The 16,292-nt window shown below is 40.8% G+C and overlaps 2 protein-coding genes across 5 annotated transcripts in view; one reads left to right on the forward strand and one right to left on the reverse strand.

Moving 5' to 3' along the window:
- LOC135113417 (helix-loop-helix protein 11-like) overlaps positions 1 to 11,644 on the forward strand; it is a 50,157-nt gene extending 38,513 nt beyond the window's left edge. For 3 of the 4 annotated variants that reach the window (XM_064028678.1, XM_064028687.1, XM_064028695.1), the window contains 6 exons: positions 3,436 to 3,562; positions 4,711 to 4,955; positions 5,482 to 5,652; positions 5,816 to 6,043; positions 6,609 to 6,754; positions 6,888 to 11,644. In XM_064028678.1, the coding sequence (XP_063884748.1) occupies positions 3,436 to 3,562; positions 4,711 to 4,955; positions 5,482 to 5,652; positions 5,816 to 6,043; positions 6,609 to 6,754; positions 6,888 to 7,377 (1,407 nt within the window). In that variant the 3' untranslated portion in view covers positions 7,378 to 11,644. Of the gene's footprint in view, positions 1 to 32; positions 461 to 3,435; positions 3,563 to 4,710; positions 4,956 to 5,481; positions 5,653 to 5,815; positions 6,044 to 6,608; positions 6,755 to 6,887 lie in introns of those variants that run through there. The other variant, XM_064028701.1, reaches the window with a different exon arrangement.
- Positions 11,645 to 11,701: 57 nt separating this feature from the next.
- LOC135113441 (replication factor C subunit 3-like) lies at positions 11,702 to 15,930 on the reverse strand. Its single transcript, XM_064028706.1, has 7 exons — positions 15,730 to 15,930; positions 15,148 to 15,285; positions 14,682 to 14,847; positions 13,766 to 13,965; positions 13,124 to 13,242; positions 12,552 to 12,720; positions 11,702 to 12,185 (listed from the first exon to the last, which is right to left on the reverse strand). Exons 1-7 carry the CDS (start codon positions 15,814 to 15,816, stop codon positions 11,997 to 11,999), a joined length of 1,068 nt encoding a protein of 355 aa, XP_063884776.1. The 5' UTR covers positions 15,817 to 15,930; the 3' UTR covers positions 11,702 to 11,996.
- Positions 15,931 to 16,292: the final 362 nt, after the last annotated feature.

Here is a 16,292-nt window from a genome sequence, read left to right on the forward strand (position 1 = left end):
GCAGCGTAAGAAATGACCCCACAACAAACTCAACAAGAAAGCATTCAATCAGGGACACTGTGCTTGTCTTCATCCGTTGATACTTTCCTGTCCTATTAAAAAATAAATAAATAAAAATAATCCCGCTGTGTGTGTGCGTGTCCCGGCGCGCCCTTGCTCTCAGCCAATGAGCGGCACAGTGAAGTGGTTGTGTTAGCCTGGGTTTAGCAAGATCTGTAGTGATGGTGGTGGTGGCTGGTGGGCGGGCTTAGTCACTACCCTGTACACACACCTACACTGCTGCGTCATACTGCATTTAGCGCGCGCACGCTCGGCGGTCATCACTAAGTAGTTTACTGAATCTCAAAATGCACATGGAGCTCGACCTTGCGGAGTCGGCGGCGGCTACGGATAGATGGGAGGTGGTGGTGGTTGGTGTTGTGGTGGCGACTGGCAGAATCCACACTTGTGCAGGATCAAGGTGAGGGACGTATTACGTATAGTAGCACATGCTACACCCATCGATCTCTCTTTGTTATTCTCACTAGTGACAATGTGTGCTTCACTTCATACGACTTAGGTAATAAAGTTGTTTTAGGGGACTGTTGCTGGGACTTCTGGTTTGGCAGGTCATGCACCATGGCCTGGCAGACTATGCGACAAGCACTACATTGAGGCAGGGCGGGGCGCGGAGGGCAGGGGTGCCAGACGGCGGCGGGTGAGCAACCCAGCGGAGTTAGGCTTGCGAAGTGTTAATTTTAGGTTGGCTGTTTCGCTGGGTGCCTGGCTGGTTGTTGGGCAGACTTTTTTTTAAGACTAATCGGTTACCTGTTATTGGCAGAGTGGCTGGCGAATGTGATATACTACTACCTTCCCTTATCAGTATAGCTCGTTACAATGGGGATTCCCGACATTCTGCTAAAGAACGCAAAGTGGGGCAACAGAGATGGTGGGAGCGAGGTAAATGAGAAATAACAGCTTGGAAGTGGTGCGGTTATCTCACTGGAGGACCACGTGAGGGAGGCTGGCCATCACGAGATGCTGCACTTTTGGGGGGCCACCTTAGGGAACACCACGCTCCATCCACCCCCTCCCCTCCTTTTACCCCGTTCGCCTCCTTATCATCATTACTCTCCCTTGTTCTCCCCTCTACTTTGATGTGGAGCTGCTACCCCTTACCCCTTCCGTAGCCTTAGCTGATTCCTCCCCCCGCCACAGCTGCTGCTCCCCTGGCAACACAAATACATTTCTCCTTCCCTCACCACACCCTTTTCTAATACACACCTGTTCCATCTTCGTGTTATGACGTGAATATAGGGGTCACGTTAACTTTCAGACAGATCATGTGTACTTGCTAGGCTTCTCGAGGGAAGGAGAGACAGCGTGGCTAGCATGATGTGGTTTATGACTAATGGAGACGTAGAGAAAATCTTAGTGATGCATTGAATGGAAAGTAAAACAGTAAATATGGCATGCTGTAGAAGTGGACCAAGACGTGAGGAAGGGGATTGGAGCCTTGCCACCTGCCACGCCAACCAGTTAGCAGCCACGTGGTCACCAGCTTCCTGTTGGTCGTTCAGTGCACATGCACCGCCTCGATCACCTATGTTCTAATATAAGCTAGGGAATGTGATGCAATGACGAAGCCACGGTTAAATGTAAGCGCGTCAGTGCAGTCAGGTAAGTAAATGATGTAATGACTATTAATGTGGTAAATATCCCTCATTCGCTCATAAATAATCTTTTCATAGTCACGAGGCAAATCTAGGTTCGCAAGAAGTAAATAGGATAGATGCAATCGTGGCGTATATTTGGAGACCTAGATCACACATAAACACACACTTACCAAACCATTAATGTGATTGATAGTCCAGAATTGCAGTTACATAGCGTCGCAGTATATTTGCCGCGGTAATCAAAGTATTGGATCATAGGATAAGGAAATAAATGACGTAATGGTATAAATGTCCGCTATCTGGGCTTTAAATATCCAAACAGTTAGGTTTGTAGTTACGATATATAAGACTTAAGGAAAAGTTCCGTATGTAAAGTAGATCAGTAAAACTTGGGGATTGATTGAGTTACATGGTGCAACAACACTTTCTTACGGCGGCTGGTAAGGTTGCAAGAGAACTTTACCTTTCCTTCGGACAAACTGTAGTGAGCTTGGCGTAAATAATCAAGGTGCATTATATATTGACGACCAAGGCAAACATTACATTTCTCATTTCCCTTTCCTTCCTAAGCAACAGGCCCGGAATGCAAGTATGTCTTTAAAGGGGGAAAAAAAGAAAGAAAAAAATAAGGTTGGAGCAGTTTTAAGTGAGCCTCGCATCCTTCCCCCTCGTCCTAGACAAGCGAGGCCTCCCTGTTCCCTGCTGACCCAGACTCCGCGACCCTCCCTCCACTCCAGATTTGCCCGTCACCCTCTCCCATGACCCGTCTGTCACTTCACTCGACTTTAGGAAAGAGGGGCGTGTGTACTGAGGCTTGCTTGTTCAGTTCCTACGCTACTTGTTTGCTTGGTCGCTGGCTTAGTTAGTTACTTGCTTTCCAAACTTCTGTTTCATCAAACTATGTAGGAAAAATATATATAAAAAAATTCTAGATGCTTCGCTATTAGGGTGTGTGTGTGTGTGTGTGTGTGTGTGTGTGTGTGTGTGTGTGTGTGTGTGTGTGTGTGTGTGTGTGTGTGTGTGTGTGCGTGCGCGCGCGCGCGCGCGCGCGGGTGGGTGATGCAGGTAAGGGTATTCGTTCAGAGTATTCATGTCAGATTGTTGTGCATAATACATAGGCTTTACCATTGATTAGCTCGGTGAGTTTGGAGAGAGAGAGAGAGAGAGAGAGAGAGAGAGAGAGAGAGAGAGAGAGAGGGGCGGCGGCGGCTTTAACACTGTCATGATTTTCTATATTGATAATTTGTGTAACTGGATACAGTACGTGTAGTTTCTCTCTCTCTCTCTCTCTCTCTCTCTCTCTCTCTCTCTCTCTCTCTCTCTCTCTCTCTCTCTCTCTCTCTCTCTCTCTCTCTCTCTCTCTCTCTCTCTCTCTCTCTCTCATGCAAGTAAAAAAAAAAAGACGGAACAGAATTGGTATGGGTTTATTGGATCTGATATTTATTTAAAATGTGTGGGCATTTGCAGACAGCCACTGCTCTCCCTCACACAATCAACGTTTCATTTATCTTAATTCTGGCTGAAAACACTAAATACGGTATGACAGTTGTTTGAATATTAGTAATCTGTCTATCTGTCTGTCCTTATATATATATATATATATATATATATATATATATATATATATATATATATATATATATATATATATATATATATATATATATATATATATATATATATGTCTGTTTTATCAAGCTAATTAGCATTTGACTATAAAATACATTTCATACCTACATGTGCGTCTTTCCAGCCATATCCATTATTTCTTTTCTTCCAGGCGGCCATCCTGCAGCAAACAGCGGAGTACATTTACCAGCTGGAGCAGGAGAAGACCCGGCTCCTCTCCCAGAACTGTCAGCTGAAGCGGCTCCTGAACCACCAGCAGCACCATGCTGATGCTGAAGGTGAGGCAGACTGATTGTAGTAGTAGTTGTTGTAGCAGTAGTAGTAGTGGCAGTAGTTGCTATACAGTTGACATCCTGTCATTTATATATTTATTTGTTTTTATTCTTAATCCTCCTCTCCCCACTTTGTTTATATCTCAGTCTCTACAGATTGCCTATCTAATATATCATTAATTTTTATCAGGCTTTGATCTCACTTTTTATATCAATCTTTATGTCCATTTAAATCATGCCCTATTTTGCCTGGTAGGTAAAGTACTTACATCATGTAATGACTTTTCCCAGAGGAATGATGAGAAGTGTCAGGTAAGAGGGAGGAGATAGTGGGAGAGGTGTAGGTGTGAGTGAGATAAAAGAAAGAGCGAGAGGATTAGATTTGACAGTGAAGTACATGGGGAGAGAGAGAGAGAGAGAGAGAGAGAGAGAGAGAGAGAGAGAGAGAGAGAGAGAGAGAGAGAGAGAGAGAGAGAGAGAGAGAGAGAGCTAGGGATGGTGAGGTGAGATGTGTGATAGTGATGCACATGTCAGAGGGAGAGGCCTGTCATCTGAGCTGTCACTATGCATATATAAAATCATCTTGTTGCTATGTAAATCAGCAAGTTCAACAATCTATCTTAGCATCTTTTCTTTCTGTCAGCATGTCTATAATGAGCATCATGCATAGGCCTACTTAATCTCTTATCCTTTCCAATAACCAGTACACTAAATATAAATTTATATATATGTACTCTACATGATATGTATTATAAAAGATTATTATTGGATAAGAATTAATGAGAATATTTCAGAGGTATTGATAAGCTTGTATTAGCTACACATATGAAACATAAGTATTTACGTATGAAAATCCAGTCAAGTTACAGGATTATCCTTGTGAAGGACTTTGACTGCCTAGGTAGGACTGTTGGGTACACTTACTTTTAACACATTCCAGCTTTCTCCTTACACATACTGCACTTTTCTTTTCATATTCCCCAGTTACTATCTCAAAAAACATAAATATCAGGTAAAAATGGTTCTATTTCATTGGATAAGAAGACTTTTACTGGGCCTTAATTCTGTATATCTACTTACATGTTTGGTTTACCTTGTCATATTAAGATATTATAATGGTTATATTGAAGGTGGTATGCTTTGTGTTGATGCAGGAAGTCCAGCAGGAGGAGAGAGTCCCTGTGATGATGGAAGCAGTGGTGGTGAGGTGGTGGTTAGCACACAGGTGGATGGAGGAAGCGGATCAGAGGACCTGCGACGAGAGATGATTGAGTTGAGGGTGCAACTGGACCGTGAGCGGCGCCATCGCATGTCTCTAGAGGAACACATCCGCTCCCTGGAGTCCCCTGGACTAGGCTTCCCTGAACGCATCAAGGAAACATCATCTCATCCCACTTCAGTGAGTGTCATTTACAGGCTCAGACTTCAACTGTACTGTTATATACTGTACCATTCTTCAGTCTAGCTGTCTGGTACTGTTTTTTCCTCTTACAAACTCTCTATAAGGAAATTCTTAAGATCAAAATAGAAGTCTTAAGCTGTATATACAAATATACACACTTCACCTACAACTGTATTTCTCCAAATTTCATACACTTCCCCTCATTAACGTTGGTATCTTATAGATGGTTTCTTCCATCTCCACACCAACTCCCTCAATTTTTTCCTATTCTCTATCCATTTGATTTCTCCACTTTTGTGCATGTGTGCGTGCGTGCGTGTGTGTGTGTGCATGTGAGCGTGCGTGCATGCTTGCACATGCACATTTCATATTCATACATTTCAAGAACATTTTGCTTTACTTTGCTGTTTCCTTAATTGATCTGTTCAGCTATTCAGCTTCTTTATTAAGTCATCCAAATTAGCATTTGTTAAGCCACCTATAGACATGTTTTGGATATTAATTAGGATGTTATTATTCTCAGAAGGTGGAATTGCGGGAACCTAAGGTAGAGCCAGTGCCAGTGCCTGTAACAGTGCCTGGCCAGGTGACCAATGTGGTAGAGGTAACCACCACTCCACGAGCTCCCCTTACTACCACCACCATCAAGTCAGAGCCACTTAGCCCTTCCACTAACCTCCAGATCATCCCCTCAGTAAGTAGCTACCAACTTCACCTGCCTCAATGTCTTGTAAACCTTAAGACTTTAAGAATAGTTTGCATCATAAGAAGAGTTTGCATCACATTTTGATTTAGGTCATTTACTTAAGAGACATATTGAAGAGGTTTAACTTCATGGGTGCAAATTTTATCAACAGACGCCTGCTGCTGCCACTGCTCCCACCACCACCACCTCTGCAGTGGCTCCCCAAGCTGCTGTCACCACCACCACCACAACCACGGCAGTCATAGGCCAGCCAACACTACGGCAGGCTCTCCTGAGCCGGCAGTCACTGAACCCTAATGGGCATGGCAACCATATCCCGACCACTGTGGTGTCTGCCAGCCCAGCAACCACCATTGTCACTGTTGTCCCCTCAGCCAAGGTCTGTCCCCTCTTCTGCCTCATCTTTTTTGTTCTTCTCTTATCATTTAGTGTTTTTTTTTTTTAAGTACTTATGTTTTAAAACTTTGTACTGTAATTTGGTCTGTGAGAATCCTACCCTTGCCTCTTTTTGTTCTGTTTAGTGTTCATTACTTGAGTCTGTCAAACTATCAAATGTATATGATGCAATAACTACCTTCATGTTTTCATGTTTTTGTTATCTGACATAATACTTTGTGTTACCTACTTGTTGCTCTGCTGCTTTTGATGGAGTTAAATTTTTTGAAAGAAAATTTTTTGAAAGATATTTATATTTTCTCTTAATCTGAGTTGGAATGTGATCTTATCAGTTTATTGTAGGTGAAGTGCTTTCATGTTAATGTGGTTAATTTTGTTCCATTTATCACATAGTGAAGATAGTGTGACAAATGGTGAATGTCACCCGTCAAGACTCGTAAACACTGAAAATTATTTTCTTTTGTGAGAGAGACATCATTGTTCATTATTAAATATAAGCAAATTTGTTAGTAATATTATATTACTAGTTAATGTTGTCTTCCTTACAGGGTGGCATTGATGCACTTCCATCAGTGTTTGAAGCCCTAACAGCTCCTGGGAGGATTGGTGGGGCCAAAGTAGAGGTGGAGCCAGCTCCACGTGTTCCCTCCCCAGAGACTACCATTGAGTATGTGGATGATAGCAAAAACCACACGTGAGTACACCTGCAACACCAAATGTTTTGTCCTCTCTCAAGATGCTGTAAATGATGTGTGTATATTGTTGTGTTCCCATTGGGTACTGATCACACATGAGTCAGTGAATATTATATATGCCTGTGTTTTCAGGGTGTATATTGTCAATTCAACTAATGCCGCCTGCCAGAAGTCTCTAGACACCATTTGTGAAGCCATCCGACACCTGGAGGGTGACCACATGTTCCAGACAGAGGAGCAACACCCACGCCTGGAGGAGGAGATCATTACTGATGAGACACTTACCATTGAGGACCACGTTGGGGAGCAGGTAACCCTGGCAGAGGAGGAGCCCATCACCCTGCACATGGTGGGAGAGCCACAGGAGGTGCCCCTAGAGCTGACCACCACCCATCGCCCCAACACTCCACACTCCCGGTTGGCACCCCAGCAGGCAGCCACCATTAGCCTCAATTCAGGCACTGGAGGCCGCTTAGTGTCCCATCCTGGCACCCGGCTTCCCCAGGCATCCCCAACGATGGAGGCTGTACCAGTGTGCAGTATCTCCACCACCACTTCCTCCCCCTCCTCCACCTTACTACAACCTTCCAGACCGGGGGTCATTGTAGTGAAGCATCCTTAAAATTCTTCTGACCTTCTGGGCAGGTTGACTGTGTTAATATGTTAAGGCAAGTAAGTTAAGCTGTTTTGACCAGTGGTGTTTTCCCACCCCACAACCATGGGTGGTGTTCCTGACTGGCTGAAATTGTAAAATTGTGCAGTGACCAGCAGGGCCGGTTCTGCCACTGTTGTGATGCTATCAGTGCACGGCCATAGAGGAGAAACCCCGAATTGTAAAGCTTGTACATAGTGTCTTTGGTGTATAAAGTGTAGAATAAGAACCCAGGAGATGTGACGGCTCACTCTGCATATCAAGAGTGACTGGCAGCATCCCAGGTGTCACCGTCAGCTTGGTTGCTACTCTGCTTGGAGGAAACTTATTGCCACGTTTATATGTAGTCTCTGGGCAGGGCTTTGGTTTCACTGGTCCCACAGGCAGCATGGCATGGGAAGCATAGGCATTCAGCTCTTGTGCATTTTTTTTTTTTTTTTTTTTTTTTTTTTTTTTTTTAAGGAACTAATATTTTATGATAATGGAAATATAGTTATTTTGTTGGTATGATTGTCTAGCACAAAACTGCTACTCTGAAGGTGTGAGTTGAAAGTCTGTAGGATCAGTTTTGTAACTGTGATCTGGTTCAAGGATCAGTTTTCATAACAAACATTGTCACAATTTATTTAAGGTCAAATATGTTAAACAGAATGTAGAATGTCCTAATGCAACACAAGGTCCATTTGGATATATCAGTTCCAAATCCATGATGTTGGGATACTTATGAGTAAAAGTAAATTCAAACCTTATATCAAGGGAGCAGCAGCTACAGTTGTCTGCATGAGAGGACAGGGAGGTCTGCAGGGTTAGGGGCATCTTTGTCTTCTATACATCTATACCTGCCTATAACAGACATAAATTGACAATTGTTTTTATTAGTCAAAATAGAAATTACATGATTGCTCATTACACTTGTGCATTATGTATTAAGATTTACATAGATATAAATGTGAATTCTGCACAAAAAGAATTGGTGCTCAAAGCAAAGCCCTCCATGCAGGAACTGTCCATTTAGTGTATTGATTTTGCAATTTACTTATCAGGCAGAAGACAAGAAGCACTGCTCATAAGGTATACATGTGTGTATGTATGCATATTGCCTGTGGGTGTGTAGCATGTATGTGTATGTGCACATAGTAAGTTGTATATAGACAGGAATGATGAGAGGGCAGCGGTGCAGCACACGGGTGGCAGGTGTTCCCTGCACCACCGCTCACACAACTGTTGGCAGGATTGTTTAACATTTGAAGTTCATTCATTAAGAACTCTATTTTGTTGAAATAGTCGCAGCCAAAAATATCAGTTTTCAAAAGAATACAAGATTGTTTTATGGTGGAAGTTGGTTATTTCTACATATTTATCACATTTAAAAGTACAGCATTCTGTAAAATACAGGAAATTATATAGTGCATATATTTAAGTAATTTCTTTTCTCAGAATGAGGAATGGACATTATTAGGTGTTACATTATAAGTATATCACAGTGATTAATACACTGTGGTGCCAGTGTGACTGTCTGCAAGATGAAAAATGAATTAAGAATTCTTGTGTACTTTCAACAATGTAAACTTTGTTGTAGTTCTGTACTCAGTGTGCTCCTGCTGGCAGCTTGCGTGAGCCAGAAGGTGCTGTGCTTTAAGGAAACTAAATTGATTGACATTAAAACTCTGTACACTTAGTCTCTTTATTCTATTATCATGGTAGGGCAAGTGTGTGTGTGTGTGTGTGTGTGTGTGTGTGTGTGTGTGTGTGTGTGTGTGTGTGTGTGACAGCACAGGGGGCCACCTAGTGCTCCCAGAATGCTGCTGTCTTGACTCTTAGGTAACATGAGACTGGTAGCTTTATTTTAAATCTGGTGTAAAGGAATTAGTTAAGTGCTGTGTAGAGTTGCAGTACAAGATAATGAAGGGTTATGAAATACCACATAAATACCAAGAAATGTATAGGGGGAAAAGATGCAGAATTGAAGCCTAAATTCTTTAATGGTAGTTGTGTAGCATGGGTCACCCCCCTCCCCTCCCCTCGTGTGTATGCCTTCAGGGGCTGGGTTTATATGTAATGAAGTTTTATTTCTTAGCCTTTCAGTCTTGACAGTGTCCTAACTGGAAGGCTTCAGCATTTGCTCAAGTAGGGTACTTTTGGACCAGTTCTGTTTTGGTATAGGGGATAACTGTTCGTCTGGTGAGGGAGATTCATAGCGAGGATGTAGTGGGGGAAATAGTCTTTATTCTATTGAGAATACACAATAGTTAGGAATTGTCTCATGCTTGAACTCTTGCCAAATTCTGATCCTGTTCATGACTTACTTTATTATCTCTTGTCTCAGAAGAAAATGGCTCACCTCACACTCCATGGTATATTGAGGCAAGCAGTTGACGAGGCAGGAATGAGCAAGGAGGTTTTGCACTGTGTAAAACATTTGAGCCCCAGAATTTTGCAGTCATGTCATAAATTGTACATTTTCCATAAGGATCTGAGGCACACATACCAACAATCTCCTGCTCTTGTGTTGCCAACTGCTTGATATGGCTTTCATATTTTCTTATTCTCATTGAGGGTTTGTAATTACTGTTTGTTACAATTTCACTGTAAACCTAATTACTTAAATGCAGATTCATGTGTAAGTATTATTGGTGTACCAAGAAAATGTTAAAAGTTTTCTCTGAAATTTAGGCTCTATGAGTGCAGTGAGTGAGGGCCAAGATTGTTTCCATTGTTAGCATTGATAGAACTCATATGCACGTGAGAGTATTTGAGCCGGTGAGATCTATGAGGAAGAATCCCTGGAGCTGGTACAGATCTTATTGGGTGTGTACATTAGATTCTTATTGAAAAGTGTTGAGTTGGCAGTGATCTTTGTGGAAGTTCAAAGTTTATGTTACACATCTCATGTGAAATTGAAATACCAGTCTATTTATTTTGTTTATCTTTTTTTCTTGTATTTTTCCAAGGCAGGTAAAGCAGGGCTTTTACATGTGTGCCAATTGAATCTCAGAAGAGTAGAGATAACTTGTCATTTTTCAGACAGTGGTTGGTCACTGCCAACTCTAACCATTCTACGTCAATTAGGAAATTTGCACCCGAGTGCAAGATGTTTGAAAGTACAAATATTTATTACAAGCCTCTCGAGTTATGACGTATTGCATTCCAGTTGGGCATCAACATTTTCTTCTAAAAAGCTGAAAACTGCCAGTAAATTGTAAGGAGTTGAATAATTTCTTGACATCAAATAACAGTTTTGAATCTAAGTTGTGGAGAGGATGCTGAGGCCCACTGGAATGAGGCGCTGAAGGTCCTATACTCTCACTGTCATGTGCAGGAAGCTGTGTGTACCCAAGGTGTTGTGCCACACTGGTGGGAGAGGACAGTCTGCACACCAGTGTCACCTGTTTTCTGATGCCAGGGTTTTCTCACACTTCCAGGTCTGCTGGCAGATAATTTTCTGCATGGCTGCTTGGCATACTTGTTATCCCCCTCCAAATATTTTTACATCTGAAAATATTGATCAAATTGAATCATTGTTACTTTCCCACTGCCATTTCAGAATTTAGTGGATTAGATTTTTGAAGAGAAGCCTTCAACTGTTTTCTCCAGATGATAAGAGTTTTCACATAAGTAAATATTGAAGATGTAGATGATAATAAGTTGCCCAGTTGGTGCAGCACGCAGACTGTATACAAGCAGACATGGGACTATGAGAAGATGTGGCACAGGAATTGTTTGTTGCACACCAGCCAGATGTGTGCAGTGGCCAAGGGAAGCCACAGATTTTAAATTTCACAATTGTACAATAATTATTGCAGCAGCCAGACACACTGTGGACACTGCTGAGGGTGCCCCTGACTTCTTTAGGGGTACTGTCATTTCTGTCTTTATATACTGTTGTGGATCAGGTCAGGCTGTTACAATGATGACCCAAGAAAAGCTTTGTTATTTGCCACCATGTACATCTGCAGGCTGACTTCTTAAAACCAAAGATTTGTACTTTCTGTTACCCTGTCAGTTTTGTAATGTCGGTAATTGTACATTTGTTTAAGTTTTTGAACCTCGCAAAAAAAAAAAAAAAAAAAAAGAAAGAAAGAAAAAAAATCCACACCTTTACATTTTCCAGCAGGTGTCTGCTTTCAATTTTTTTACTTTCATTTCCTTATAAATATATAACTGGAGATAGAATATGAAAAATTTCTCCTCTTGTTTATATAGAATATGAAAAAAAAAAAAAAAAAATCTCATCTTCCCTTTTTGTTTCTGTACCCTTTTGTTTTGTTGGTTTGATGCTGTTGAAAAATATAAGTATTCAATAAATTTTTATTGAAAATAAAACAGCTATGTTAGATTTAAAACAGATGCTTATTGTATGTAGTCATGGTCAGTGGTAAAGTAATATAGCATACTTATTTCCACTGTATTTAGCATTTACCCTCAATCTTGGAAGTCACTGATGTACTGAATATCAGTATTGTAAATTGCAATGTTTCTAAGGAGACTATCAGCAGATCTGAGAACTTGAGATTGTGGGAAATGCAAAACAAAGTGGAAGTGAGTGCACATTACTTCTAATCATGATTACCAAAGTATAAAATTATTTCCTAGAACATGTCTGCCATGCTCTCTTCTAGGAACTTCTTATAGAGGGCCATGAAGGCTGCCACAAAGGCCTCTATGTGGAAGATGGGTTTGGAGCCCAGGTTGAGGCGGTGCTCGTGGAAGGCTGCCAGACTAGTCACTTCACACTTTAACTCTCCATCACAGTTCTTGACCAGTTCTTGTAGCAGACCCTGGGAGAAAACCTGGATTAACATACATGCCAGTATCCTTCAAATGTAATTATTGAAATTTCTAGATCAAGAGGGTGTTTAAATGTGATTTCCCTATGAAAAGCAAGTTCACATTCAAAAAATGTAATCAAGCTAGTGAGATGTATGAAGCGATTCTAAGAAACCAGCTGCCATTACAGCAATGGACCAAATACCAATCCTACTGTACACCATTTTTATCATGCTGAGTGAGAGCAGAAAACATTTGAGACTCCTAGGAGATAGACATTTTTTAGGTAACAATATTATGTTGCATTATTGTCCTGCTGTTATCGTGCCCATACTTCCAGTAATTATCTATTATGTTGTAAGTCAGTTCTCACTGACCTTGAAGATGGCTTCTGAAGGAATACAGTGAGTCAGGAGTTCATAAATCCTTTCTCGTACTTCCAGCAGGCGCTTCGGACTCTGCTCCTCCACAATCTTTGCTGCTGTCTCTCTCAGGTAAACCTCCCAGTCAGGCATCACTAACTCCTGCTGCTTGCTAAAAGGGTACCTGCAAAACAGTTATGTATATACTCTCTCATTAAGATATATTTTGTTACTGGTCTTAAAAACTATTGCTTACCCTTAGTATTGATTATAAGAACCAGGTGGTTCTTTATAAGTCTTGGGCTCTTGGTCATAGGAATGTCAATATATTATTCATTCCAGGTAGCTATTCAATGAGTCATCAATTGGAAAAGCTTTAATTTCTTTTTAACCAATATGTGAAAGAGCAATGATCAATGATGCACTCTGGGAAAAAATAACCAGCTCTGTTGAACTGAATGCCATAGATGATAAGAGTTGTAGATAGTGAGTGGTATGAATGACAATGGTAATAACAATGAAACAATGGTTGTAAAAGGAGTGTGATGAGCTGTAGATTGCATTTCTAATGACAGTAATTAACTTACTGCTGCACTTTGGTGGCCTCACACAAAAGCAGAGCACGACGAAGGTTGCGATTGGAAGCTTCTGCCATCCTTGTGGCCAGTTCAGGGGGAAGATTAAGGCCCTCCTTCTTGCACACACTCTGAGGCACAACATCATTTCACAGTTAGTTTATTGAAAAGACATGCAATAATTATGGACACACACACACACACACACACACACACACACACACACACACACACACACACACACACTGTGGAAATTTATGAGTGGTGCACAGCCTCAGCCTGTTTATAAAACTGTATGACAACTGAAACTTTGCTATTTTCAATCATGGTGACTGAGGAAGCATGAGATACATACATAACTTCCGAAAAGAGAGAGAGAGAGAGAGAGAGAGAGAGAGAGAGAGAGAGAGAGAGAGAGAGAGAGAGAGAGAGAGAGAGAGAGAGAGAGAGAGAGAGAGAGAGAGAGAGAGAGAGAGAGAGAGAGAGAGAGAGAGAGAGAGAGAGAGAGAGAGAGAGAGAGAATAACTGAGTGGATGCATAATATGCAACTTGTAAGTAGCTTGGAAAGAAGGAAATTCCTGGCACCAAGAACTAGAACAGACAAAAAGCCAATTCTGTAGAACATAGGATGGACACACACACACACACACACACCTGCAGTACTTGAGCCACCTGCTCCACAGAAGGTGCTGGCACCCTCACACCAAGACAACGGCTGCGTATGGCTGGAATGACCTTGGAAGTGGAGTTGGTGCACAGGATGAGGCGACAAGTGGCTATGTACTTTTCCATGGTGCGACGCAAGGCATGTTGGGCGTCCTTGGTCAGCTTGTCCACCTCAGTCAGAATTACCACTGGAGAGGAAATGTAGGAAAGGTGCTAATGGCATCTTTGCCTCTATAATACACAGGCCACAACAGACTTTGCGGTCCTCACAAGTGGCAACAAGGAACTAAGTGGACTTAAATTTGAAACTTGTGAAGTTACTTTAATTACAAGAATATATTTAAGTAAGATTTTTTCTGACAAAATATTCTCAATGCTAAACATGATTTACATTTTAATTTCCACGTTTTGTAAACACTGCTAATACAAAAGAAAAAAACTACAACTTTTGTTTTATTATAGAATGAGCCTACATCACAGGAGAGTAGGATGAAAATTGTCCTTCAGGCCATCTAGTTGGCCATTCATTGGTAATGGGAGTTAAGTTGTGTGGTAAGAAGTGTTGCACTTTGCAGTTTTTAGTCCTCTGTTAAATACCTAAGATACTATCAAAAACTTAAAATATTTTGTAATGTTCTTCCTCTTAGAAGAAATTAAGTTTTATATTGGGAAGTACAATAATGTCCTACATTTTTTTTTCACAATTTTTAACAATGCTCTTATTGCTGTAGCCTAGAAAAAATGAGAAGCCCAAAGAGATAACTTTACTCTCACAAGGTAATCTACCATATACAACAATTACTGTGACCACAAAAAAGTAAGAAGTAACCACAGGTGGTACTGATCTAGCCTACTAAATAAATGCATGAATAAACATTAAAAAAACATTGTCCTGTGGCTGCACCTTTAAATTCTCTCTGGCCAGTTGTGTCAAGCTGGTGGACAGAGGCAAGAGTCTTGATCAGCTCCTGAACCACCACTGTGTCATAGATTCCAACATCACTTGGGTTCACCTCCACGTGATAGTTGCTTGCTAAGGTGATGATTTCAAGCTTCTTCTTGGATGGAGTCTGTTGACACAGGATAGAATTAATAAATGGGCATTTTTATTTGCAAAAACAATGAAAAATGAAAGAAACAGTAAAGAGAAAATAAAAAGTAGGGAAAAGAAATAATAGGAAGAAAGAAGAGACTGGAAAAACAGGAAAAGAAATGGAAGAAAAAGAAAAGAAGTAATGTGAGAAGGAAAATAAAATAATAACATTCTGAAAAAAAATGGAGAAAAAGATAAATAAAGCAAAGAAAAAAATGACTGATGAAAAAGGAAAACACTGGAGGAGGGCACAAGTCAGAAAATCTCATCAACAAACCTGAAAGTTCTGGTGTTCGATCCTGAGGCGCTCCACCCCTGACCCATACAGTTCCCGCAACAGACACATGATGCGGGTCTTCTTGCCAGCCCCGGGCGGCCCATAGACCAACAGGTGAGGGAAATCTCCTCCCTCGACCTGGGATGTGACGATGACAGGAGATGAATGATTAGGATTGGTATAAATTACAAATCTAGACCCCCAGTGCCTGATATCAGCATTGCATGTTGTTTTGGGGCTATTGCTTATATATATATATATATATATATATATATATATATATATATATATATATATATATATATATATATATATATATATATATATATATATATATATATATATATATATATATATATATATATATATATATATATATATATATATATATATATATACTGTCATTCATGCTTAAGTTGGTCTATACATACCGCTCATGGTACACATATGAAATTCTACTACTATTACCTTAACCGTGCACAGCGATATGGCACTAAGTGGCAGGTAACCCAGACGGCAAATAAATAAACGAATAAACATATCCTGAACAACCCAGTCCTAACGTTACATTACTCAACTCACCAGCTTCTTCAGGTGTCCTGCTTGTTCTAGGTGGTAGTCCAGCTTACTCAGTTCCTTAGGGCGGTATTTGTCAACCCACAGGCTCATTATTTCTGTGTCTGTATTAGGTAAAGGTAAACCACACACCCTACAAAAATTGCGCGCCAAAGTCTGGTTTTCAATGTTTTGTTGACCATCAGCTGGAGATTTCGGTTTGCTGATGATCAGAGTAATATTAGGAAATACTGTTTGTTGTAATATTCATGTGAGAAAGGAAATAAATTCAATGTAGTTGTAAGAGAGAGAGAGAGAGAGAGAGAGAGAGAGAGAAGGATTTATATACGATAATTGCATGTTTTCTGTTTAACTTATTCTGAAGACTCCGGTCCAAAATTACTATAGCTGGTGAATTCATGTACTCTTGTAAAAAAAAAAAAAAAATGTATAGAAATTGACGAAAAGGGCCTGAAAAGAGGTTTATGCATAATAGTTGCACAGTTCAGGAAAAGTAACACTGTTAGCAAGGAATCAGTCAGCCCCGCGACCCGCCACACTTTAAACTTGAGTCGCAGGACGTGAACTGG

This window comes from Scylla paramamosain, chromosome 2 (genome assembly GCF_035594125.1).
Source record: "Scylla paramamosain isolate STU-SP2022 chromosome 2, ASM3559412v1, whole genome shotgun sequence".
NCBI classification, from domain to species: Eukaryota; Metazoa; Arthropoda; class Malacostraca; order Decapoda; family Portunidae; genus Scylla; species Scylla paramamosain.